Below are 26,483 nucleotides of genomic sequence, written 5' to 3'. Positions count from 1 at the left end.
GTATGGTTACTCACCTGGATTAAAGGGATGTGGAAAAAGCAGTGTCTGGAAAGTCCCACTCCCCTAAACTCCTTTTATATCCGAGCTCAGAGTCATGAAACTCCCACTCTATTAGGGGTTTATCTCACATACTGGGAAGACACTTTGCCAGAAGTCAGGGTTCTGACCTTAGTCCTCGGATAGTGCAGCGACTTCTGCTGATACTGGATTGTACTTTAATCTCACACCCACTCTCTCCAGGCAACTTTATGCTTTCCCTCCAGTTCATCTATATGCTTTGGCCCAAAGTCCCTGGTCCCATCCCAGCCCCCGGGCTGTTGAGATCTGTCTGTGTTTGGCACTAATCTGGGAGGCTATAGAAGCTTGGGCACACCTTGTTCAAACCTCCTGCATAGTGGTTTCTTATCCTAAGCCTTGGGCTCTCCTCTTTGTCTGTAGACAATTTCAGGGTATACAAAAGAGCCAGGTGTGAGAAGAATGCAGCCTAATCTAGGGCAAAACTTTTCGGGGTTTAAGTGGTATTATTCACAGGTAAGGTATGGTGTAGGGTGGGGCGCCTGCGACTATTGGGGGTCTGGGAGCCTCTGTGCCAGCTGCAGACCCACCACCAACTTGCTGGCGACCTCAGGCAAGTTACTTAACCTCACTGCCCAGAGCTGAACCTGGTGCCAGACATCAATTCTCATTGTCCAGGGCTGAAGGAAAGAACCTGGGTCCTGTGTGAGCTAGATTCCACATACCTCCTGGTGGCCTTGACAGGAAAACTGACATCAGGGGGTTGTTTTCATAAAGACTGAGCATTGGGTAAACCAGCTTAAGCTGGCTGAGGTACAGGCAGCTGGGCTGCAAGAATTCCTCTTGGGATAATTCGCAGCCTTCCCCAATGGGGCCATACGTGCCAGGAATCTCTGTGTCTAGTCTCCTATCTCCTCCCTGAAGATGTGGCTTGTGTGGAGCATCTGCCTATAATTTCAGACTCTGCTTTGAGGTTAGAGCAGATGTGGAGTCCAGCTGTCCTCCCTAAGATGGCCAGATTTAAACCCTGTTTCACATAATCCCACGACAGCAGGTGCAGGTCCTAGGCTCCTGGTGTCCCCTGGCCACTAGGGGTCTCACCAGTTCTCATTTTCAAAATGGTTCTCCAGGGGCAGAGCAGGAGAGAAAAGGACATTCCCATGAACACTGGCAGGCACTGTGGGAGGAAGGTCAGAGAGGACAGACCGTCCTCCCACCTGTGCTCACAGGAAGGCTGGAGAGCCCCTGGCAGCAGGGGGAAGGGAAGTGAGGTCACCCTCCTCCCTTCCACATCCCACTGCTCCTGCCTCTTCTCAAATCCACCAGCCACCCCTAGGCTACATGGTACTCTGCTGTGATATCCCACCCCCTACCAGCATGCTGTGGTCTCTGTAACCCAGATTTCACCTAGATGATTGGATTTTTGAGGAGGAAGGGACCTTAGAGACCATTTAGGCCAGTGGGTATCAAACTTAAGGATGCATTCGAACCATAATCAGGACTTAATAAACAGTGCTGGGCCCTACTCCTAGAGATTCTGATCAGTAGGTCTGGGATGGGGGAGAGGGACAAAGGATTTGCTTTTCTAACCAGTTGCCACATGCTGGTGGTGGTCGTGGTCCGTGGACCCCATACTGAGAACCACTGGTCCAGGCAAAGCCTCCACTATGTAGGTGGGCAAACAGGCCCAGCTGGGGAACTTGCCAAGCTCACCCAGAGAGTCATGGCAGGCCTGGGAGTCAAGGCCTCTTTTCTCACCACAGCACTGTGACTGTGAAAATGGAAGTGTCAGATGCCTGTACCCCTGGAGTGATGTAACTTCCCAGTCCTGAGGGGTATGTCTTGGGCTTCCACAAATTCACCCAGGCTCTGATAGAAACAGTGATGCTAGGTGGTTGGCTGGGCTCCCTCACCAGGCCTAGCAGAGGGCTCAGCTCAGAATCAGCTAAGCAGGCTGTAAATGCATCATCTTATTACTCCTCACCACAACCTAGGAGGTAGGTTTTTTTATTTTTATTTTGATTTTTTTGAGACAGAGTCTCGCTCTGTCACCCAGGCTGGAGTGCAGTGGCACGATCTCGGCTCACCACAACCTCTGCTTCTCAGGTTCAAATGATTCTCCTGCCTCAGCCTCTTGAGTAACTGGGATTATAGGCACGCATCACCATGCTCGGCTAAGTTTTGTATTTTTTAAAGTAGAAACGGGGCTTCATCATCTTGGTCAGGCTGGTCTCAAACTCCTGACCTTGTCATCTGACCACCTCGGCCTCCCAAAGTGCTGGGATTACAGGTGTGAGCCACTGTGCCAGGCTGAGGTAGGTTTTTTTTTTTTTTTTTTTTCTTTTTTTTGAGACGGAGTCTCGTTCTGTCGCCCAGGCTGGCTTGAGTGCAGTAGCGTGACCTTAGCTCATTGCAAGCTCTGCATCCCAGGTTCATGCCATTCTCCTTCCTCAGCCCCCCGAGTAGCTGGGACTATAGGCACCCACCACCACGCCTGGCTAATTTTTTTTTTTTTTTTGTATTTTTAATAGAGACAGGGTTTCACTGTGTTAGCCAGGATGGTCTTGATCTCCTGACCTCGTGATCCGCCCGCCTCAGCCTCCCAAAGTGCTGGGATTACAGGCGTGAGCCACCGCACCTGGCCAGGTAGGTTTTTTTTAAGTCACTATTACACATAATTAGTAGTACAAACCCTTAGGTCACTCTCAAACAATGGGCAACATAAGTGGTAAATCTTCAAATGTCTTCCAAACTTCTCATTAGTGTATCTAAAATAAGTCCCATTTTGTGGCAATCGGTCCGAGTATGTAAGAAGTGCTGAGAAGGTGCCTACAACATCCTTTTATTGAACACCTGCTCTGGGCAGGTAAATACATGACTTCATTGACCCTGGGAATTCATTATTCAGAGGCAAGGTATGGTGTAGAGATAGGGCCCCTCCAGGAGTCTGGGAGTCCCTGTTGTAGCTCCAGACCCACCACCAACTTGCTGGGTGGCTTTAGGCAAGTTATTTAACCTCTCTGTGCAGAGCTAAACCTAGGACCAGACATCACTTCCCATTGTCCAGGGCAGATGGAGGGAATCTGGGTTTGTGTGAGCTAGATTCAACACATTTGGTGTACTTTCCTCACTTGGACACAGGCAGAAAGGAGGCTCAAAGAAGTTAAGAGCTTCCCCAAGGTATCCAGCTGGTGAGGGGCAAAGGAACCTGAGGGGCTACCTGGCTGTGGTTTGTTTGTAAGCTATTCTGGGGATGAGGAAGGATGGATTTTCACACCTGGGACTCCCAACCTGAGGCCTACAAGGACTGCTGCAGAAAGGGTAGACCAGAACAATCAAGAGAGGGTACCAGTAGCTAGCCAGCTTTCTGCCGCTGTGGCCAGAAGACTAGAGTATGCCAATGGGAGGAACTCAGCCCTGGGCAGGAGCTTTCCCTAATGGAGACATTTGTGGGAATGGGGGCAAGGGGTGGGAAGAGTAGGCAAAGCTCATGATAAGCCAGTTCTGGAAAAAACTCCAGAGGATCATCTAGTTTACCAGGCACATTTTACCACATTCTGATTCATGGTCTGAGTCAGTGGGCCCAGTAAGCTACACTATTAGCAGTACATGTCTCAGGACCTTGAAAACACTGATCTAATTACTTCCAAGATAAGGAAAGCAAGGACCAAAGAGGGAATGGTATCCTAGGGCCACACAGCCTCCTTCTTTACACTGACCTTTCCTGTGGATACTAAGACATGTGCATTGGAGCTGCAGGTGGTGCCGGGTACGCTCCAAGAACTGGACCAATTCCCTTCCCTGGTCTGGGCCTCAGTTTCCTGATCTCTAAAATGGGGGTTGGGCTGCATCCTTGGGGCCTCTAGTGCTCCATGAGTGTTTGCCTCTGGGTAATGGGCTTCTCCCAAATCTCTTTCTGGAGTCTGTCTGGCTGGCTGGCTTCCTTGCCCCTTCACATATTCAATCTACCTGTGGAAGCAGCATGAATTTAGCTGGAATATGTTCTAGCTGGAATCTCAGGAGCTGAGCTCTTAGTTACTTCTCTGTAGCAATGGAGGTCTGGTGGTTTCACTTAAAATTTCCCAAGGCCCCCTTGTCCAATGGCCTGTGTGCTCACTTACCCCTCGGCATGGCTTTCTGGGGTCTTTACAAGCTCACTGCCATCTCCTCTGCCAGCTTCCTGCCTGCCCTCCATGGTACACTGTCCCACACTCTGGGCATCCCTGCATCTTTGAACACCTGCAGGTACGAACTGAACTGCTGGTTCCCCAGTGCACAGCCCACCACATTACTGGGTGGATGCCTGGTAAACGCTGGCTCCTTCCCTGTGTGTGCATGTCTTGTGCTTGGACACTGATGCTCCATCCTTAGGGCCCTCCCAGAAGGTCAAGCCCAGAGCCAGGGTGCCCCTTCCTCCCAGCCCTCCTCCTTCCAGCTCTCCTCCTCCCAGCACTCCTCCCTGCATGTGGCATGGAGGGTTCTGGTACCTGCTTTGATGAGAACCTGTGGGATGCTCTTTCGTACTCTGCAAAACACACAACGAATGTAGATAGAGGGGAGGCTCATTGCATGTTTGGTGACTGACAAGAGGGGCCAATTTCAGAATTCCCTGACTACAAATCCGACATTCTCCCCTCTGGCCCTGGTCCCCTTGTCTGCCATCTCATTCCATCTCTTTGCATCAGGGACAGCCAAGGACATATGCACCCAAGCCTTGGTCTACATGCCCGCTTCCAGCCTGGAGAGCTCATCGTCGGGAAAGTCGTGTGAGTCCTCATGAGTTCATTCCCAGAATCAAAGAAAAGGGCTGCGGGGCCTTGGCCTGAGGTCTGTGGCCTCCAGAAAGGCTCCCAATCAGGATAATGCTTTCCCAGCAGCCTCCACCCGGACTTCTTGTAACCCGATGGTTTGAGACACACTCTTCCTGCTACCACTGCTAATGCCATTACATTATCTTAATAGGGTCCCCAGAGCTGCCAGGAGTGGGAGGACTACAAATAGAGGGAAAACAAAAGCCAGGCTGCTGGCTCGTCTGGAGAGCAGGCAGCTGTGGGGGCACAGGGGTGGTCAGCATCCGGCTGGCACAGGAGGAGGCGGGTGGAGACTAAAAGGTGCAGCCTTCGGGGTTCAGTGGGAACCGGAAAGCATGCCTTGTCAGAGAGTGACTGCGGTGCAGAGGTCGTCCATCCCTGCCCAGGACGGTGTGCCCTCCATGGGACCTCTGCTGTCTTTGGGCCAGTCTATTCTCATTTTGCAGTTTCTCGCCTCCACTACTGTCCCCATCAGGCATGGCTGGGGCACCTCTGGGAGCCAGGCTGTGAGAGGATGCAGGGACTCCAGGAGATAGACCGGCCAGCCATGCTCTCTGGGAGCTCCTAACAGAAGGGCTGGGGGAGGCAGGAGTCTCTATGGTCTGCAATCAAGGACCCATGTGGTGGGAATTAAGAGGCGGAAGATGCAGAGGCTTTCACAGGGCCCAGGGCCAGGCCCAGTTGGCAGTGATGGCTGCAGATGGGGCAAAAAGGTATGTGGGGGGCCACCTGGGATGTCCACGGGCAGGGAAAATACCCACCAAGCACAGCAGTGTCCCTATGCATGAAGAACAAATGCTTTATCTTCCTGAGATCACATGCTCCCTGTTCTTCTAGGCCCGTCCTAGGCATCACCTCTGGCTGAACCCTGCCATCCTAACCTTTGGCTCCTGGCTTCCAGACTTTCTGGGAAGAGAAGGGAAAGGACCCCTGATGAAGAGGATCTGAGGTAATCTTGGTCCAGACTGCCTCTGCCCTATGACCTGGAGCTGTTTCTATGTCTCAAGTCAGACCTGAAAGGGACAGGAGGAGCTGCTTCTCTGACCAGCACAGGCACGAGCCTTTCCCAGGAGGAAAACGGTGTCTTTGAACTAAACAGAGGGAGTGCATAGGCAGAGAGAGCCCAAGTGGTTATGGGGTGACCAGAGATAGGAAGGGACAGTGTGGGGCCGAAGAAATAGTTTTGTTGATGTCTTTGAGGCCCTTCCTAGGGAGATTTCATATTTGCAACAGATCAGTGGTGGGACACCTGGTGGGACTGGCTGAAATCTAGAGCTGCCTCAGAGGTGAGGTTCCTGACACCAAAGAACAGACAATACCATTGCGGTGCAGCCTCTGTCCCTCCTCTCTAGACCCACAGAATGACAGCAGCAGGCAGGGTCTTAGGGGTGGAGGGGCTCTGCTGGTTCCCATGTCCTCCACCTTGGTTGTGGCTGCTGAGGTCATTAGGAGTACATCCCCATGGGGTGTGGACATTCTGGGAGTTGGTATCTGGGAGGCTTTGACTCAGAGCCTGGGCTGAAGGGCTACCATGCAGGGCAAGAGCAGGCCTTTCCAGCACCACGTGGTGGGGCGGCAGGGGCGGTGTCACAGGACCCTGAGCTCTCCCCAGTATCAAGGAGGGAGGAGAAGGGGCTTTGCCAGGGCAGAAGCTCAGCTGTGATGAAGGAAAGACTCAGGTTCCAGAAGGAGAAATCATGTCCGATAGGAGGACTTGAGGGCAGCATGTCTGGGTCCTTGCTGTGGGGACAAGAGGGACATGACAGGGCCCAGTCTCAGGAAGTGGTGTGGCCCTGGAAGGGAGTCTGGGAATTCTACGTCAACGAGGCAGCCGTCGTCGCTTTAAGTGGCTGCTGAAGAGCTTCCAGGTGGAAGGGGCAGGTGTTAGGAATCGCATCAGGGAATTCAGCCAAAAAGCAGGTCCCGGTGGGAAGGGTGCAGGGAGCCTTGGCCACAGGGGGAGTTACAGGAAAACCTCTACCTGAACAGACCACTCTTGGGGCTCTTCAAGCACGGAAAAGAATCCTTGCCGGGCAGTTCCAGAGATGAGGTGAGAAGAAAAGGCCCAGTGATTCTGAAGAATGTGAGGGGGAGGGAGTGGGGCGTGTCCCACAAGGACAGCCACAGCCCACAGTGAGCAATAAAGTCTCTGAAGTGAGGCAGGCTGGAGCCATCTCCTCCACCCCGCCTTCCGCCAGCTCAGGGTTTCTCTCCTCCTGGGAAGAGAGGGACCCAAGAGCTTGTCTGATCTTTTTCGGGAGGGTCAGAGCCCAGTGGGAACAAGCGGCAGGGGTGCTAAGGGGCTGGAATGCAGTGGCTTCAGCTGGAGACAGGCCTGGGGCCAGATGGCCGTCATTCTGGAGCAAGAGTAAACCAAGGCCAGATGGCTGGATGACCAGAGCTGCCCCACTGCCTATCTGGCCAGGAGTGGGGACTGCAGACAGAGAGGCCACCCCAAGTGACCATCAGGAATGTGCTGGGAGAGAGGAACCTGGAATATCACCCTCCTATACAACACAGCACTGCTTCCCAAGCCAGGAGGCCCCACTCCCAGAGAATGTCCCAGGGTTCAGAGGGTGAGAAGTCTGTCTGCAGTGACTATGCAAGGTTAAAACCTTCCCTTAAAACAGGGTGCACAGACTGTCCAGACCTGGCGTGGACTTCAAGGAAGGCTGTGCATGGGGAAGGCCCAGAGAAAAGGGAGTGGGGAAGGAAGGGAGATGGGGGTTCAGGGTGCCAGCAGGGCCACCGTGCGATGTCCTGAGACACAGATCCTTTTGGAATTGGAGTCACTAGCCTTGGTCTCCCCTGAAGGGAGAGGTGCTCCTATTAGCCATCTGCCAAGGGGACAGGCATGGGCAGTGAGGGAGGTAGAGCCTGTGTTGGCAGGACAGAGCACTCCAGGCTGATAACATGGCTAGCTTTCCTGATCTGGCCTGTGAAGAGCTTCCTGGCATCCTTAAAGTCATATGCAGGGGCTGGGACTCTCGGGCTGAAGTCAGGCCCCCTGTGAAGATGGGTGAGCTGTACTTGAATCTGGCTTTCACATGGTGTTCTGGCTTATCTCCCTTGGTCATTCCTGTGCTTTTGCCAAGCCCTGTTCAGGTGTTCTGCCTGGTTCTGTGGGGCTAAGGTGAATTCAGGAGGAGGTAGGGGGCAGCATCACCCCTGGTGGCATTGGGGTGACAGGGCTGTCACTGAGGGACATCCAAGAGGAGGAGAATCTCAGGAACTTTAGGTCCTTCTGCTCTGGGGAGTAACAGGAGCAGGGCATCCTGCCGTCAGCATTGCCGGGTGGCTGGCTTAGCTCACTGCTAAGGGCAAGGGGACACATCTTGGGTCTGTGAGGCCCTGCCCCTTTGCTCCTGCAGATTCTCCCTCCACTGTCACTGGAAGCATCTGGGACAGATGCTGTCTGGGGTTCCCCTCACAGAAGCAGCTGTGAGCAGGACCCCAAGGCCACCGTGGAAATAGTATCATCCTTCAAAACAGTGCCCTGAGGAGCCTGCAGAGCCATTTCAGCCACGCCACTGTCACCTGAAAGGATTTCTGAAACTCTTCTCTGGCAACTTACAGTAGCCCAAGCAGCCCAAGAGAATAGGTCTCATGACTTTAGAGGACTCATTTTTTTTCTTTTTCCTGGAAAACCATGGTCCCTGATTTGATATCCAGTCTCATTCACAACCTTGCACTGCATCCTCAGGCCAAAGCTTTGGGCCCACTGAGGAAAATCAAAAGAATGAGCTGTCAGCAATTCCCAAAGACACATCTCCAAGAGGAAGTGGGGTAGCAGCGCCACTGGCGTAAGTGCGGGGCTCTCAAGGTGAGTTCTTTGAGAGGGACAGTGGCAGTGTGGGGAAGGGACCTAGTCTAGTAAGTCATGGTCCCAGGGCAGGCATCGCCAGGCTCTGTACACACAGGATACACCGAAACGACCAAACCCTGACGCCAGGCCACCCACCAGAGCCCTCCCCACCTGTGGACATGGCTGAGAAGATCAGCCTCACACCAGGAACCACAGATAGCACCAACGGGCCGTATTTTCCAAAAGTGAGGCCTATCTAAAGCTGGCAGCGAGCAGATCTGACCCCACATCAACCCGCCAATCAGTTTTGACTGCAAAAATTGCTGTACAGAGTAGGCATACAACACACGTTTGCTGAATGGGACAGAGTCTATTAAAGATGAAAGGTTTATAATGTATTGATTTCAAATTTCAAATTTTATAACAGCATAAAGTTGCCCCCTTCCTCAAATGGAAAGGCAAAGAGGAGAACATAAAAAGAGGCCCAGCCTTTAGGTCTGACCCAAAAATGACTGAAAGAACCTACAGGCATCTCTGCAGTCTACTGGTCACAGACTTTGCTGTTACACAGAGACTGGGATTCCAGTCCCAGCTCTGCCATTTTCCAGCTGCACAGGTCAGCTAGCCACTGGAGATGTGTCGTAAACAAAGCCAACCATGTCTCCCCATCTTTCCAGGGCCTGGCTGTGGCAAGAGTGTATTTAAGGTGCCTAGGACGGCCCCCGGCACGCAGAGCAGTCTTAATAAAGGTGAGTGGCTGCTTCTCCAAATCAAACGAAGGGGCGGTACTCCATCCGGGGAGTGCCATCCATTCAAACTGAGTTCCACGAGTTTACGGCTGGAAGGAGAAGAGGAAGCCAAGCAACCAAAGGTGCTTGAGGCGCCCCACTTCCTTCCCCACCAGAACAGCCCACTCTTACCTGCTCTATGTCATGGGCTTCCACCTAATACTGTATCTGAGAAAATACTGCAGCCCCTAAAAAGGGTTTGAAAGTCACAGCACCAGGTGATGCCTAGCACCCTTGCTAGCTGCAAGCCTGCATGTGTCTGGGATCCATCTGGGTCTCTGTCTCCATCCCCAGCCTCCCTGCCCAACTCTGCTGTCCCCATGGCCTCTGGCCCCGTCCCCCGCACCCGAGGGCTGCCATGCGCACCTGGTGAAGCGGACCTCGCAGATGGTGCACATGTATGGCTTCTCCCCGGTATGGGTCCTCATGTGCCGCGGCAGCTTCCCGGCCCCCATGATGACTTTGTGGCAGATGGGGCACTGCTGAGAGGCCTTGGGCTTCAGCTTGCGCTCTTCCACCAGGGGCCAGGGTGGGAAGAGGCCTCCCAGGTGGGTGGCACTCAGGAAGTTGAGATAGGCACCGTAGTCGTTCTCTGCCTTGATGGGTCCCAGAGGGCCCCCCGGCAGGTCAGGGAACATGTCCTTGAAGAAGTCATTAGGGAAGGGTGGCGGTGGGGGTGGGGGCAGCTCCTCCTTCTCCTCCTCCTTGATCTTCCGATTCTTGATGACCAGATCCAGTGGCCCACTGTCCATGGGCTGCTCAGGCAGCTGGGCAAAGGCACCGAAGTCCCCTGGCCAGAGGTGTGGGAAGAAGTCTGGGGCGAATGGAGACAAGGAGGGTCTCCTGTCGGGGATGTTGGCCTTGGGGTACAGGTTCTCCCTCAGCAGAGATTCGATGGAAAAGTCCCGGATCACCCCTAGATGGCCAGGACTGCCAGCCTGAAAGGAGTCAGGGAAGTCCCTGGGGGTGTCTGAATAGGCCTTCTCTGTGAGATGGTCCGTCTTGGAAGGGCTTTGGTGGCAGCTGATGTCCTGGGGGTCAGGCAAGTTTTCTTGGTCAGCAAAGTCCTCCGTGTCATCATCGTCATCCTCCTCTTCCTCCTCTTCCTCCTCTTCGTCCTCCTCCTCATCATCATCTTCGTCATCGTCGTCATCCTCCTTGTCGTCCTCCTCCCCTCCGTCCCCCCCAGGCTCCATGATCTCCAGACACACATTCACAATGCACTGGATCTCCAGCATCCTGGCTGCATTGAGGATGTGCTTGACGTTGCCGGCGGTGATGGTGAGCGTGGAGGTGTAGGCGAACTCCAGGATAGCGGCCAGAGCCTCAGGCTGGACAAAGTCGATCTCGTAGACGTAGGGCTGGCTGGCTAGGGTGCCGGCTGTGAAGAGCTTCTTGAAGTACTTGCTGCAGGCAGCCAGGACAGAGCGGTGGGTCCGATACTCCTGCTCCTGCACCACCAGGAGCACGTCGCACAGCAGGCCATCGTGCCGCTGCTCATTGAGGCTGCACAGGACCTCACTGCTGTGGTTGGGGAAGGGAATGCCAATGAGCTCGTCAATGTCATTGGCCATGTTCTCAGCCAGAGCCCTGCAGAGACACACAGAGAAGACTGGGTTAGTGAGCGTGGCCCCAGGAGGGGTCTCAGCTCTAGGACTCTGAGCCACCTTCTTGGCATAAGGGCTCCCTTTCCACTGCGAGGCCAGTCCTCCTACCTCTCAGCTTTGCCAAATCTCACCTGCAATTCACAGCCTGGCTTACAAGCTGGGGCTTTTCTCTGGACCCCTAAGACTCTTGGAGTTAGGCTTCTCACTGGGCAGCTGGTGTCAGCTACTCACTAAAGGCTGCAAGGCTTCTCTCAGGCTTGGTTTTACTGATTTCCACTTTGCCAACATGCAGTTGCAGAATACAACTGCCGGATGAAAAGCCACATGAACCCAGCTGTTGCCTTGGCCACAGGAACAGGACCCACCTCTGTGGGGCAAGGACCTCAGTGCTTCTGCTGAGAAGATGCTCTGATTTGTCTCACAAATCCTCTGACTCTGTAACAGACTTACACTTTGCAGTGGCTACTAGGAAGCTTAAAACAAATTTCGTGGCCCATTTTCAGCAAGTGAATGGGGGCTCTGTGGTATGTTTTGCTTCCTGACCTTACTCGTTCATTGTAGTTGAAGTTTCCTTCCATTTGTAAATCTTGATTTTTTTAAAAAAAAAACACTAACTTCCTAATGTGTATATCTGAGAGAGATTTCACCTATATTTAAATTCAATACAAATACAAATGCAATATTCAATATAAATATAATGCAATATAAATATAAATTCTAGTACATTGTTAGTTAATTTTTCATGTCTATATTTTGTTAGCCTCATTAAAATATCAACCCCTGTGGTGAGAAGCATCTTCTGAGACACCTTATCATTATATATGTTATACGTAAAGTATGGCCAGTGGCAGCACCAGCAGAAAGCAGGGCATGACAGAGGACAACTGGCATCCCTTCCTTTAGGAAGCACAGCTCACAGCCTAGGAGAACATAGTCAACCGGGACAAAATGCGGCATCTGCCAGGGAAGGTAGGGGCATCCAAGGAGAGAATACATTCATGGGTTGTTAGTTTCTGTTTCTGACTGGGCCAGTAAAGCCCCTTCCTCATCCCTCTTTTCCGCTTATCACTAGAGACAGAAACTAAAAACCAGGGCTTCAGGCTGCTAAAAGCCTAAAACAAAACAACAAAACAGAACAACAACAACAATAAAATAAGGTGGGTCGGACAAGCTTGACAGGGCTCTTCCACTTACAGCAAAGCTTCAACATGGCCCATCTAGATAAATCCTAGCAAAGCCCTGGCCCTTACATCACGCACTGGGGCCTATCATGGGGAGGGGGGAGGGGGGAGGAGGGAGGGATTGCATTGGGGAGTTATACATGATATAAATGATGAATTGATGGGTGCTGACGAGTTGATGGGTGCAGCACACCAACATGGCATAAGTATACATATGTAACAAACCTGCACGTTATGCACATGTACCCTAGAACTTAAAGTATAATAAAAAAAAAAAAAAAAAAAAAAAGTGGGGAGAAAACAAAAAGGAAAACAAATCCTAAAGCCCCACGCCCCAGTGGGAAGAGCTCTGGAGATCCTTACGCATTTATCTTCTGGATGTTTCTGCCCTGGGAAGGCAGAGGCAGTGGGAGGGGAGGAGTGAGAAGTGCCGGCTCATAAAGTGTGAGTGTGACCTGGAGGCACTGGGGAGGTGGCAGGCATGGAGGATGCTGGGTGCCCCTCCCCTGCCCTCACCTTCTCCTCTACCATGGGGCAGCCCAGGTCTTCCCTAAGCAATTCCACAGGCCAGGTGCTCAGGAGGCTTCCCAGAGCTAAGGCCTCACTGCTTTCCTACCTTCTCATCTTTAAAAGGGCCAGAGACCCTGGCAGTCCATGCATTCATTCTCTAAATATTATTGGATAGTCTCCCTGTGCCAGGCTCTGTACTGGACTCTGGGGATGCACAGAGAACAAATCAAGAAGGCCTCTGCTCTAACAGAGCTTAGAGGGATATGACAACTGTGATACAAATGTACAGCAAGATTCACCAAACAGAGTATACAGATGCAGATAAGCCGTCTTATCTGAAAAGATATTCAATATCATGAGTGATTAGGGAAATTCAAATTAAAACTATCATAAGATATCACTACATACATAGGATAGTGGCTAAAATAAAAAAATACTGACAACACCAAATGCTGGTGAGGATGTGGAGAAAAGGATCACTCATATATTGCTGGTGGGAAGGTAGAATGGTACAGCTATTCTAGAAAATGATTTGGCAGATCTTAAAAAACTAAATATGCAACTGCCATATGACCCAGCCATTGAATTCTTGAGCATCTACCCCAGAGAAATGAAATCTTATGTCCACAAAAAACTCACACACAAATGTTCATGACCACTTTATGCATGATAGTGAGTAACTGGAAATAACCTAGACATCCTTCAAAGGTGTATGGCTAAACACTGTGGTATGTCCATGCCATGGAATACTATTCAGCAATAAAAAGGAATCAATTCTCAGTATGTGCAACAGCCTTGATGAATCTCCAGGAAGTTACGTTGAGTGAAAAAAGCCAATCCCAATGGGTTAGATATTGCATGATTCCATTTATATAACATTCTTGAGACAATAAAGTTACAGAAATGGAGAATAGATGAGGGTTGCCAGGGACTAAGGAGGTGGTGGTGGTGGTGGGAGGGAAGTGGGTGTGGCTATAAAAGGGCAACAGGAGAGATACTTGTGGTGATGGAAATGCTCTGTGTATTGATTCTATCACTGTTCATATCCTGATTGATATTGTACTATGGTTTTGCAAGATGTTACCACTGGAGAAAACTGCATAAAGGGTACATGAGATGTCTCTGTGTCATCTCTTACAACTGTAGCTGAAATAAGTATCTTAAAATAAAAAGTTGAAGAAAAGCAAATGACAGGAAACAACCTAAAGCCACTAATCAATCTCCTTGCTTCTCTCTATCTCTCATCCAGCTATCTACCACAGAGCTGTAAGGGAGGAGAGGAGGGGAGCGCTTTACCCAGGGTCAACAGGGAAGGCTTCCTTGAGGAAGTATCATTTGAGCAAAGACCCAGAAAAGGAGAAGGATAAAGCATGGGAGGATATGGAGAACAGTGTACCAGGCTGTGGGAACAGTGGCACAAAGTGGGCAGCTCCACCAAGGTGCCCTTGGTCTGAAGGGCCAGATTCTGTTCTGAGTGGCCCTGTTGAACATGGTTCTTGTCTGTTGACAAACCATTCCACTTCTGCATTTCTCTGGGGGCTCAGTTGCACCATATCCACCCAGATCCCTTGAGGGCCTGCATAGAATTAGCTGATGGACACCCCTCCTTCTCTCTGACCAGGGAGGGTGTCCCCAGGCTGAGGCTTCAATGGGCTGTGCTGCAGAGAGAGCTCTGAGGCCACCTCCTACATCCAGAAGAGGAGAGAAGCTCTTAGTGACTTCCTCCTTTCCCTGGCTCCCCACTGTAGTGGTGGGCACCCAAGGGAATGCAGAGGACTTAGGAAACCACGGCTACCTGCGTGGCTGCAGGCTGGCGGGCTCCTTTGGGGCTGCCATGCCCCAAGGAGGCTGCCTTTGGGCAGCTGGGCTGGGGGCCAGCAAGCAACCCCTGGAGGCCTGGATCAGAGGGGAGGCCTCAAGTCTGAGCTACATTTAGTTTTGGATGCTTGAGTCAGGTGTGGTGTGAGCATCTGTGCAGTGAGCAAGGGGGACCCATCAGATACTTGTCCCACTTCCTTGGCCCCAAGCTCTTTGCTTCAGATACTCAGGACCCATGAAATGAACTGGGAGGATAGGGCAGGCCAAGCCTCTCTTCAGGTCAAATCCCCTCCCTAAACAACGGGTTTCCCAAAGAGAAGTCAGGACTGTCATCTGCCCTTAGGCTTACTCAGTACTCACAATAAAGCATTTAGCTCCTATTGTTATCATCATTCCCATTTTACAGATGAGGAAAATGAAGCCACTAAGAGTTGATGCACAGAGGATGAGTGAGGGCACAGAGACCTGAGCCTGCGTCTGGCTCCTCAGGTCATACTCCCAACCACAGCCAACTGCAGCTCCTGCCTCTGATCACAAAAGTAACCAAGAAAGGCCAGTAGTCTCTGCTAACGCCTAATGAGTGACCCAGACTGCAGGTTCAGAGGTGCTTAGGGATGCCTTTGTGGAGGAGGGAGGGAAGGTTTTGAGTGGCCCTGCCCTCCAGGGACAGCCAAGCAGTCAAGGGCAGGGAGGGCAGACTGAGCCCTCCAGGCAGGCTTGGCCAGCCTCAGGGGCTGGAATGTGGAGACCACCCCAGCCCCAGGCTACTGCCTTTCTCATAGGGTTGGGGAAGGGTCCTCTCCCTTGCTCGGTCCCCAGACAGCCTCCACTACTGTGTAAGTTTTGGTGGTGGTTTTGGCAAAGCTCTGCCGGGGGTAAGAAGAGAAGGGGAGAGGAGAAGATAGAGCTGTGGCTCAATGAGCCTTTCCCATCCCACTTTCTGAGCACAGCCGAGAGTGGGTGCTCACCTGTTTGGACTGAGTGGCCACAATGCTCCCTTCCAATGTGTCCCAAATGTACCTTTGGAGTCTCTACTCTCCAATCCCCAAACATACACCCTGTTCTCAGCTGCCATACCTTTGTTCATGCTGAACTCTTGACTACAGAATACAGCATCTCACACTTCTGGGGGTCCACATCCCATCCACACTTCAAGGTCTCACTTAGACAACCCTTTCCCCATCCCTCAATTCAGAGGCTCCATCTCTCTAGCCTTTGGTCTCCTGATTCTTGTCATTTATTTGACTCTACCTTGAACTGTAATGATTGGTGTCTCTGCTAGATTGTAAGCTGCTCGAGGGCAGATCATATCATTAAATACTTAGCACAGTCCTGACTCAAAGTTGGTGGAAGGTCTATGGCAAGGGCTGTCCTTAGCTGCCATGTTGTGAGGATGCTCAAGCAGCCCTAGGGAGAGGTCCCCAAGGCAGAGGATTGAAGCCTTCTGCCAACAGCCAATGCCAACTCGCTAGTTGAATGGGTGAGCCACCTTGAGAGTGGATCCTTCAGTCCTAGTCAGGCCTGACGACAGCAGCCCTGGCTGACATCTTGATTGCAACCTCATGAAAGACACTGAACCAGGACGGCTCAGCTGAGTATCTCTCAAATTCCTGATCCACAGAAACTATGAGGCAATAAATGTTTATTCTCATTTTAAGCCACTACATTTTTGTGTTGTTATGCAGTAGTAGATAATAATCCAGGGACACTATTTCACAGACATTATAGATTTTTGATGTTTATCATAATTTTCTGGCAGATGGCAGTTAAATGTCTCAGTTTAACAAAATGCGTGTATTACAACAATGTTTTGATAGATGGAAGTAAACGTATTGAGGAAGTGACACCTTTTTCTAATTCTCACAAAGCCACCCTGTAGGTAACAGGGTCCTGACCCTCAAAGGGGCCTTCTCATCTGAAAAGACTGTGTGTAAATGAAACGACCCTTCCACTGTTGAGTAAAAAGCCAAAGTCAGTAAAACCCCAGGAAATTAGTTCTCTATCGAGAGCCAAGTTTTCTTGCTTGCTAACGGCTTATTCCTTTAGAGATGAAAATGTTTTAAAATGCTTTTCAGGGAAAATTCCCACCATTCCTTAAGCTTTACTCTGCCTTTTAAAATAGAAGAGCTGGAACCGGTTAGACCACGTGTTGGCGATCAGCGTCCCACTGTGATAACCATCCGAGCACTTTGAGAAATGGCATGTGGTTGTCCTACGCTAAGCGCGGATCTTCTGTGCTTTGGGAACAATGTCTACTTGAGATTCAGAATCAGGAAACCATAGCTGTGTGACTCTGGGAAGCCCCTCCACTTCTCTGGACTTCTATTTCTCATCATGTGATAGGATGGTCATGAGAAATCTGATAACACACATCATGACCATGAGGAACCAGAAGTGCAAAGTGGGTCTGACGATGGGGAGGGAACCCATTCCGTGACCCTGGACCTGAAGGCTGGTTTGCCCAGCAGTGACTTCTCACTGTGCCTTGGTTTGTGACCTTTGTTCCATTTCTGGAGAAACAGATGTAACCATGGTAGCTCAAGGCTGTTTTTCCAGGCAGGAGACTAACCTCAGCGGCAGGGAGTGGGAGGGGTACGTTGCAGTCAGGAGGTAAGGGCTGCCACTTGCTGTTTCATTGTCTTTTTGGGAAGAAGTGTCCCCACCCTGCATGCTGGGAGCTTCCCTGGTGACCCTAAGATTCCCATGCCCTGGTGGGCCAGTAGACAGCAGTGTCCCAAAGGGGATGTCATGCCCCTGCCCCCATGCCTTCCATCCGTTTGCCTCCCATCATCTAAGCTAAGGCAGTTCTGTCTCCAAGAATAACATGCAGGGAAAAAAAAATTCAATACACACACACAGACACACACAAGAAACAAAACAAAACACTCAACAGCTAGAAGAGGCTTGATGTGAACTATGAACCTTTGGTAGGAAGGAGCTAGAAAAAAACACACAGATAAAAATAAAGGGGAAAGATGGGAAGAGGAGATGAGGAGCTCAGAAATGGAAGAAAGAGGTTAAAGAAGAACGCAGGGGGGTTGAAACCTTCTTAGATGTGGCCACTATTCCAGAGAACTTCCCCTGAGCCTCTGCCTTCAGTGGAAGGTTCTAGAACCCAGGTAGGTCCAAGCAACCCTGTCTGAAAAAGTGGCACTTCCCACTCTGGACTTCAGTTTGTTCGACTGTAAAATGAGAGCATCTATCCTCTCAGAGAGAGACTGTGCTCCCCTCTCTCCCTACCAAGAGGTCAGCAAGCTAGTGAGCTTTTGCAATAATAGCTACCATTTATTGAATGCCACTTGTCACATGTCAGTTATCACACCTCTAATCCTTTCTCAAGCAACACAACTCTGAAAGATACAGACTTTTATCAGCATCTCCAATTTACAGATAAAGAAACAAGTATGGAGAGGGCAGGTAGCTTGCCCATTGCCACCCAGCCAGCCAGTGTCTGAGCCAGGATTTGAACCCAGCTGCGTTTGTTGCCAAAGCTCATATTTGTTCCCCTTCACCATGCTGCCCCCTGCAAAGTAAAATCCAAGGGTGGGGAGATTTGGACCCTTCTCCTTGGAGGTTGACTCTTAGTCTAGGGGTTTAATCAGAGCCAGGCTAGAGGGATGAGCAGAGAGGGCTGAGACCCAAGCTTGCCAGGTGACTGAGGAAGGAGGGGCTCAGTACAGAGTGCAAATGAGTGGTATGGGCAGAAAGGCACAGGATCCCTGTGGGCTGGGGGTCAGGGAAGGCTTCTAGGAACAGGGGCCTTGTCTGAGCTGTGAAGAGTAGAAAGAATTTCGTTGGGCAGAGGGGGCAGGAAGAACATGTTCTACATCATTTGGATCCGGAATGGATCTGGAAAGCTTTAAATCTCTTCTGAAAATAGGCTTAACCTGGATTCCCCAAGTGAGATCAAACAAATTGTTCTCAGCTGGTGCCGACACTGTGCCTGGAGTTGACTGAGGAGGTTGAGGGTGAGGTCACCGCTCTCAGATAGCCTGGGTTGACATCCTCGCTTCACCACCCATGACCCGTAGGACTTGGTAATTACCCTCCTTGAGCTCGGTTTCCTCATCTGTACAATGGGGATGAGTTGCTATGAGGATCAAATGAGGTAACGCATACAAATTGCCTCCTGATACCTAGTCAGTGCTCAACCAATGCTAGCAATTGTGAAGTCCAGGAAGGATGCAGACACCCTTATGGATGTTTTCGCAGGGATGGGGCCATATCAGAAACCAATTTGTGTTCTGCACAGTTTTGCAGAGATCTACGCTATTGAAGACACTTTCTGAGAAGGGTCCTTACAGGCTCCCAGGGCTCTCCCCTGGCATGTGTCCAGGGCATCACCATGTTCCAAGGTGTTTTCATACCTCCTTGTCTCAGGCACTTCTAACCCAAAGAGCTCGGCAAGGCTGGTACAAATTTTACGTCCATTTTACAGATGAGAAAATTAGGCACAGAATGAAGACCATGCCCCAGGCCACACGGCAAATCAGTGTCAGAGCCAGAATTAGAACTAGGATGTTATAACCCATTTATGCCTAGTGTTCCATTATTGGAACGCTAAGCTTGTGGGAGTTATGTATAGCCAACTGCTCAAGGTCATCGCCAAGGTCTGATTTTTCACAAAAAAATTCTCAACCTCCTGCATAAATGAGTTAATGCCCAAGCCTTTGCCTCCTCTGTTAGACCACAGTGCCTCCAATTAGGTGCAAGGCTGCCTGGCTAGTAAAGGACTCGTGTTCTAATCTTAGTTTTACCAGGAACATGAAGTGCTGGTGTTAGGCAAATTATATACTTCTGCTGCCTCAGTTTCCTTATCTGGGAAATGGGGAAGTAATTGCGTGGATCTCGCTGAGTGGTATGTGAGGGGAATGAGTCAGCCTGAAGTTCCAGCCTGAAGTTCTTGGGTTATTAGGAAGTCCCATTCCCCCAGTGAGATGACTGGCCTCAAGGCAGGGTCTATTTCTTGTATTTCTGTATTACTCCCAGGATGCCAGCAAGTAAGAACATGGCAGACACTGAATGAATGAGATTGGTTCACATAAACAAAGGGGATAGCTTTGAAATCACAAAAGGTAGTGGGATGGCCCCAGCCCTCTGCTGTGGGGACACCTGACACTTGAACAGAGCCCTATCATTCATAAGATGCTTATATTAATTCTTTCATTCTTCTGCTGGTATTATGGTCCCTGTTATGGAAATCAGAGAGGCTAAGTGACCTGCTCCAAGTCACGCAGCTAGAAAACAGCAGGGTGGGAACTGGATTTCTGCTTGAGTCCCGTTGCTTTCTTGCCTTTCAAGAATAGAACTGTTGGTGCAATTCTACTGCTATGATCCTCAAGTCCGGCGCCTCCCTGAATCCTGCTCAGCTCAGCAAATCTGGGCTCAGGATGGTGGTTCCATCTGCCAAATCCCCAGGGCAAGCTGGCCCCAGCCAACCGAATCCCACTATCCCGGAAGCTGTCCCCACCCAGTCTCCAGCCTCCAGCTCCTCCCAAGCCCAGGCCTGGAGCTTCACAGCCACCTGGTGGAAATAGTGGCTGTGGTGGGGGTGGGAGGTATGTTGCACGGGGTGAGAAGGGATGTGGATTTCCTCTCCAGATCTGGGAATGAGGGTGGGCAGCAGCTACCTGCGTTCTTTGAGCAGGTCTTTACTCCCGGTGGTCTGTAGGCACTGAAATCCACAAAGGGGTGGTGGGTTAGGGCAGGATAAAGGGTGGGAGACTTGGCCCAAGCAGCTGGCCAGCCCTAGATCTCTGCTGGGCGCACCCACCCAACCCTTGGCAGTTTCCCCAAGCTAGGCGGTCACACCCCTTGGCCCTGGAATGCCCCTGGGCTTTGGCTGCCCCAGAGGTTGGAACCAGACATGTGGGCTGGGAGGCTGGGCAGGGCTACTTCAACTTTTAGCCTGTGCCCTGCCCGCCATAAGCACCCCAGGCAGAGAGCCCACCCTGGGTGAAGCTGGCCCCACCTGCTCTGCCGCCCTGCCAGGACATGCCTGGAGCCAGCAGTCCCCAGCTGAGCCTGGCCTACTCAGCCCCTTGGGGGTTTTGTGCGACCTGCTCTGAGCTTTCTTCCCCTGCTAAGGGCAATGGCCATTCAGGTGTTCCCTTACAGCTGGAATGCAGGCCCTTCCCACCTCACACAATTGTGCACCCCCTCCTCTTTCCCTTCAATGTCCAACCCCCTTGACAAGATGAGTGATGGCCCAGAAGAGGCCAGACCCAGGAAGCAGGTACCCCTGGGTTCTCATCCCAGTCATAGACGGATTTTCTCTGCCCCTACACCTAGGGGTCTGAGTTTTTTTTCTGCAACCAGTCACTCAAGTCTCTGCCTCATGGTTCTCTGCTGAAACCCCCTGGCTTAACAATGTCACATGCCTGTTGAGCTTTACTTTCAGGAAAGCTTGTTCACAGACATTTTTCTTCATATGTTTTCCTAGGATCCCTGTGTATATAAGGAATTATTTTGCCCATTTTGCTGATGAGAAACCTAAGCTCCTGTTGGTGAATTGGTTTGCCCAAGGTCATAGAATGGCTAAGTGACAGAGGTCCCAAACCTCCTGACTGGTCACCTAGTCTCTGCCCCAGTATGAGGCTGTATCCCTTGTTGACCTTTAGCCCCAACATCATCGCCACCTCTTCAACCCTCACTCCATCTCCTCTACACCAGCATTGGTTTGATTTTATCAGAACAAGGTCTAAGATCACCACAGAGGTTTAGAGTAGGGCAAAAGCCAGGGTGGGCTTCTCCAGGCTGGACTTGAAGAGTACCTAAGAGGGTAGCCCAAGGGATGAGCAGATGGATGAGGAAGAATGAGGGGAAGCCTCACGCCTGGGCTTTGGGGATGGAAGTGGGTGTGGGATTGAGGCTGGGGGTGCATGAGTGTCAGAGCTGCTCAGCCACACCTAGAGGACTCCCTTCTTCTATGTAGAGGCTGCCTGAGGCCTCTGGGGGAGTCTGAAGTGGATGTGCCAGGCCCACTGCCCTCATCCCCTCATCCCCTCATCCAAGGGTGGCTTGAAGCCTTTTTCCTTTCAAAGCACTTTCACCTCCTTGGTGGCAGGCCAGGTGGAATTATGCCTATCTGATAGATGAGGAGACTAAAGTGAAGTGAGGCTAAGGTCACAAAGCAAGGTGATGGGATGACAGTGGGGGAGCTCGCATCGTCCCTGAGGCCATTGCTTTTGCTAATGCACCATGCAGGGGACTTGCAGGAAAGACAGAAAAAGTGGGTTCCCTATGGGGCTGCCTGGCCTCAGTCACAAAGTGAGGGCTCGTTCCAGTTTGCTAGGGCGCAACTGCAGGGTCAAGAGCTGGCGGGGCACACCAATGGAGAGGGGCGCCACTGCAGATGGCTGGCACCCTGGCGGGGTCGGCCATGGAAGTCTGGGGCAGGCAAATCAAATGATGCCCCTTCAAGCTGTTGTTCTTTAATTATTTTTTCATCCTTTATTTACTAGGGGGGAGCGGGGGAGACTTGTTTTCTTTTAAGAAAAGCTGCACACCTCTTTCATGTTCAAAATAAAGGATTTACTACTTGTGGTTATTACAGGCGATTTCCTGAGCCAGAAAACTTCTTGGGAGGCTTATTAAACCTTATTAAACCACTGAAAATTTAGATAATAAAATAAATCACTTGTCTCCCATAAACAGCACTAGGCCACGCGTTACTGAGTTTCATACTCCCAATGGCCTCAGGCTGCCTTCACAGGAGGTGTCCCCTGCTGGTGCTGGATGGCTCCCTGGAGGGTGGGGCTGTGGTGGAAGGGTGGGACACGCATCAACCCACGAGAGCACTATTCTTTGTAGCATTTCTGCCCAAAGGGGCCATCTCCTCTAGTAGAGTGGAAATGGTTTAGATTTTGCTAGTTATTGAAGAGGTTGTGTGTGGATAACTGGGCTAAGTGGTACCATATTTTGACCCTTCCTAGGGATATTTTGGCATCTGTTCTAGAAAGCATTAAGCGGCTGCACAGTTGGCTAGCCTCTGAGTGTGCTGTCTGCACGCCTCTTCTACCCACGCGCCAAGGGCTCCCAGTGCTGTGGGCAGGGCTCTGGAAGCTGAGTCCATTGCTGCTGGCTCTGGGGACTTCACATGGGGCAGAAAGGAAAGCAGATGCCAGGTGAGGGGGCCATAGTTGGAGTAGAGAAAGGCCAGGAGCATGAGGAGCAAAGGCTGGGAAGGACCCAGGTATGTGGTCAGCAGAGAGCAGGCCAAAACCCTCTGGGGGAGGAATTATAGTTAAAATCCTAGCTCTGCTCTGCAACTGCTTAGTGATGTGACCTCGAAGCAGCCGGGTCCCTGTTGGAGCTGCAGTTTCTTCTTTTGTATAAGACTAAGCAGTTGTGAATGTCCCTTGCTGCCCACACACTAATCCATTTCAGTATTTTGGTTCCAGGATAGATCCTTGATTCTGACGTCATGCACAGCTCAGCTTCAGATGTCTTGGGGCTGCTGCACCTCACTTTGGGTTTCCTGCGACCTTGACTTTGCCCTCTTTCTCCTCCCACCCCCTCCACTTTAGCCCTCTCTGGGACCCTGCCAAGTTACACAGGAAAATACGTGTGAACAAACGTTGGACTTTCAGATGATGAGTGTTCTACAAGGTCAAGGTGGGGTTATTATTTGACCACAGTGGGTAGAGTGATGACAACTCAACAGGTTGGTAAAAGTGCTTGACATGTCTCCTCTGCCTGCCCCAGAAGAAAAGTGAGGAGGCGGCTTCCATGTCTGCCTTCCCACCGCCCCTACAGTGGCCAAGACTGGGCATGGAGTTGGGAGTGGCCGCTTCTGCAGAATGCACACAGGTTCATTACAGACACCCCACAGGCCCTGTATGCGCAGGTGGGGGAACAGACAGGAACACAACTCATTCTCCCATAATGGTGACTTCAGGTATGCTGGACAGAGAAACAGTAAACAGGTGACAGAAGGACCAATTCTGAGATTCCTTCACCTTTGACTGAATCAAACTGGTCACTAAGATGTACTCTGGGTGCCCGTTAGGTACCAGTCGCTATCCTAAATATTTTACATTTATATTTATATTTACATTTATATCTACATTTCTTTCATTTCATCCTCTCAAAAACCCCATGAGGTGGCTACTGTCATCATTGTCACTCCATTTTTTCAAGTAGGGAAACTGAGGTAGAGCTGAGGTTTGAACCTAAGCAGTCAGATTCCGGGTTTCCTAAGCAGTCTGCAACTGTCTCTCTCAGCTGCTGCAGTATTTACCCATTTAGCTAAGTGCTGGAGAAACACGGATGAACGAGATGGAGCTCCTGGTCTTAAGAAGCCACAGAAGAGTGGGAGAGACAGTAAAGACAAGACTAAAATGAGTGCTAAGTGCTGGCTCATGGAGGCAGATGAGGTGCCTAGGGTCAGAGGGCGGGGACTCTGCTGGGCCTAGGAAGGGGAATCCTCCAAGGAGGTGAGGCCCCCAAGCAGCCAGGGATGTGGGGCAGGGGAAGGAGAACATTTTGGCAAAGGGATCAGCATGTGCTAAGGAAGGCACAGACGCTGAGTGAGGATGGCACATCAGACAGGAATGCCAGGGAGTTTGCGGTGCTGGGTTCAAAGATAGAAGTTCAATGAGTTTAGAGACAGCCTAGTCTGGGCAGCAGAGCAGTGAAGACCGCAGCCCACCATGTGGGAGTCTCGGGTGTGGGTGGGACGGTGAGGCAGGGGCCTCACGAGCATTGGAATCCTTCCTCGAAGGAAATCAGGGAAGGTTCTGGATGGGAGAAGAATCTGCTTGGAGCTGTATTTGAGGAAGGTGTCAGCAAGCAGTCCTGGAGCAGGGAGGAAAGGGTGGCGGGAACCAGCTAGGAGGCTGTATCTCCTGACCCATGGAGCCGCTCTGCATTATTCACGGCCACTCCCCTGCCCTTCTCTACCCCAGACCTCCATGTGGGACCTGGCCAGGGAGGGGCTGCTGTAGGGGGGTGGCAGCTGTGGGAGGAAAGAGGACAGAGCCACATGCCGAGGACTCATCACAGGTGTAAGATGTCCTGGTTATGCCTCAGCCCTCGACAAACACTCCTGCCTCCCTGCTGTTGTCTACCTCAATTTGGAGACGAGGCCCAGCCGGATGGCCTCAAAGATCCCGGCCCTGCCTGTGTTTTCCAAAGGAAGCCAAACCTCAGATTTGCCTCAGAACTCGCACTTTTCTTCTAAGCAAACGCCATCCACCACGAGAACCGCCTGGCATTTGGCTGGGAAAGAACAAACTGGAAGCTTACAATTTCCAGGCTTAATTGCAGTTACTTATAATATTATTATACAGAACTTTTATTGCACTGAGAAAGCCCAAGCGTTTCCTTTTCCTATTTATACTTGAGCCCAGTCTCTCCTCTGCTATCATTTCCTCCCTTGCCCATTGCAGAAACTGACGGCTGTTTGGTTCCCTTTTCAAAGAGAGGGCAATTAGGATGTGAGATGGAAACTCATTTGTCCTGAGTGTTTGACTCATGGAATATCAGTCAATTAACACGTTATTGATCACTCACCATGTGCTTGACTGGGCCTCATGCTGTGTGAGGCCATACAAAATACCTGCTTTAGAGGGTCTTCTGGCTTCACTGGGCAGGAAAGAGTAACCCACAGCAAAATATTACAAAGAAGTAGGAACCAATAAAGAACTAATGTGGGGCCGGGCATGGTGGCTCACCTCCCAAAGTAATCCCAGCACTTTGGGAGGCTGAGGCGGGAGGATCATTTAAAGTCAGGAGTTCAAGACCAGCCTGGCCAACATGGTGAAATCCTATCTCTACTAAAAATACAAAAATCAGCCACATGCCGAGTGTGGTGGCAGGTGCCTGTAATTCCAGCTACTTGGAAGGCTGAGGCAGGAGAATCGCTGGAACCCAGGAGGCAGAGGTTGCAGTGAGCTGAGATTGTACTACTACACTCCAGCATGGGCAACAGAGCAAGACTGAAGTCTAAGAAAAAAAAGAACCAAGTATGGGCTGGGTGCTACAATCAGGAATATGGAAGCCAGCAAGTCAGAGCTAGGTGTCTGGGCTACACAACTGTCTGGGGAGGGAGGGCATCGTGGAAAGCTGCGCAACGGTGCATCACAAGTGCCTGCTTCTGAATGCAGCCTGGGAATCTAGCCCTCCTTTTTATGGTTAGTGAGAATCTTAGGAGACAGGAGCCTACCTTCACTCTCCTGATATTTGCTCCCAGTCACAGGAGCCCAGCACCAAGGACTAGACTTTCCTGACCTATAGGAAAAATAGTTCACCTAATTTAGCACCTTATAGAGTAACTACCCTCTCCCTCCACCCCAACTTGTCCCCACTTCAGCTACTACTGCTTGTCCTCTTGCTCTGAGATTTTTGGTTTCCAGACCATCATAAATTTATAGTGAAAATATTCTCAAGGCAGGAGAATCTCCCCATCCCCACCCTGGACTGAGGAAACCTGGCAGATCCGCTGCTGAGCTAGGATGGGCTCAGGAATTTCCTCACACTTAGATGGTTGGCTTCCCATTTGAAGTCTCAAGATTAGAAATGTTGAATAAGAAATATAAGGTTAAAAAGAAAAAAAAAAAAAAAAGAGTTGGCAAAGAAGTCATTATTTGTGGATGATATGATTGGATACTTTCCTATACAAATAACAGACAAGTTCAAACATACATTAGGGACCCCATTGACTTGGCAACAAAAATAGAAACAACACCTAGGAATAAGTTCTTAAGAAACATGTAAGATCCATACAGAGACTGTTTTAAACACGATTGAAGCACTTCTTAAGACTTAAATCAATGGAAAGATACACCTCGTACTTGGACAGGGAGCCACAATACTGTAAAGATGCCAATTTCCCCTAAATAATTTAATAAGTGCAATATAATCCCAATAAAAATATCAGAATTTCTACTGAAATTAGATAAGCTGATTCTGAAGTTCATATAGAAAAATAAGCATTTAGGAATAGC

The 26,483-nt window shown here is 50.7% G+C and overlaps 1 protein-coding gene across 4 annotated transcripts in view; it reads right to left on the bottom strand.

Moving 5' to 3' along the window:
• The window catches only part of ZBTB7C (zinc finger and BTB domain containing 7C), a 373,471-nt gene that overhangs the window by 2,809 nt on the left and 344,179 nt on the right, over positions 1 to 26,483 (bottom strand). For all 4 annotated transcript variants that reach the window (XM_030926162.1, XM_030926163.1, XM_030926164.1 and 1 more), the window contains one exon: positions 9,786 to 11,009. In XM_030926162.1, the coding sequence (XP_030782022.1) occupies positions 9,786 to 11,009 (1,224 nt within the window). The remainder of the gene's footprint in view (positions 1 to 9,785; positions 11,010 to 26,483) is intronic.

This window comes from Rhinopithecus roxellana, chromosome 21 (assembly GCF_007565055.1).
Source record: "Rhinopithecus roxellana isolate Shanxi Qingling chromosome 21, ASM756505v1, whole genome shotgun sequence".
Taxonomy (NCBI): domain Eukaryota; kingdom Metazoa; phylum Chordata; class Mammalia; order Primates; family Cercopithecidae; genus Rhinopithecus; species Rhinopithecus roxellana.
The sequence above is the reverse complement of the archived record's forward strand: the minus strand, read 5'-3'. Positions and strand labels throughout refer to the sequence as shown.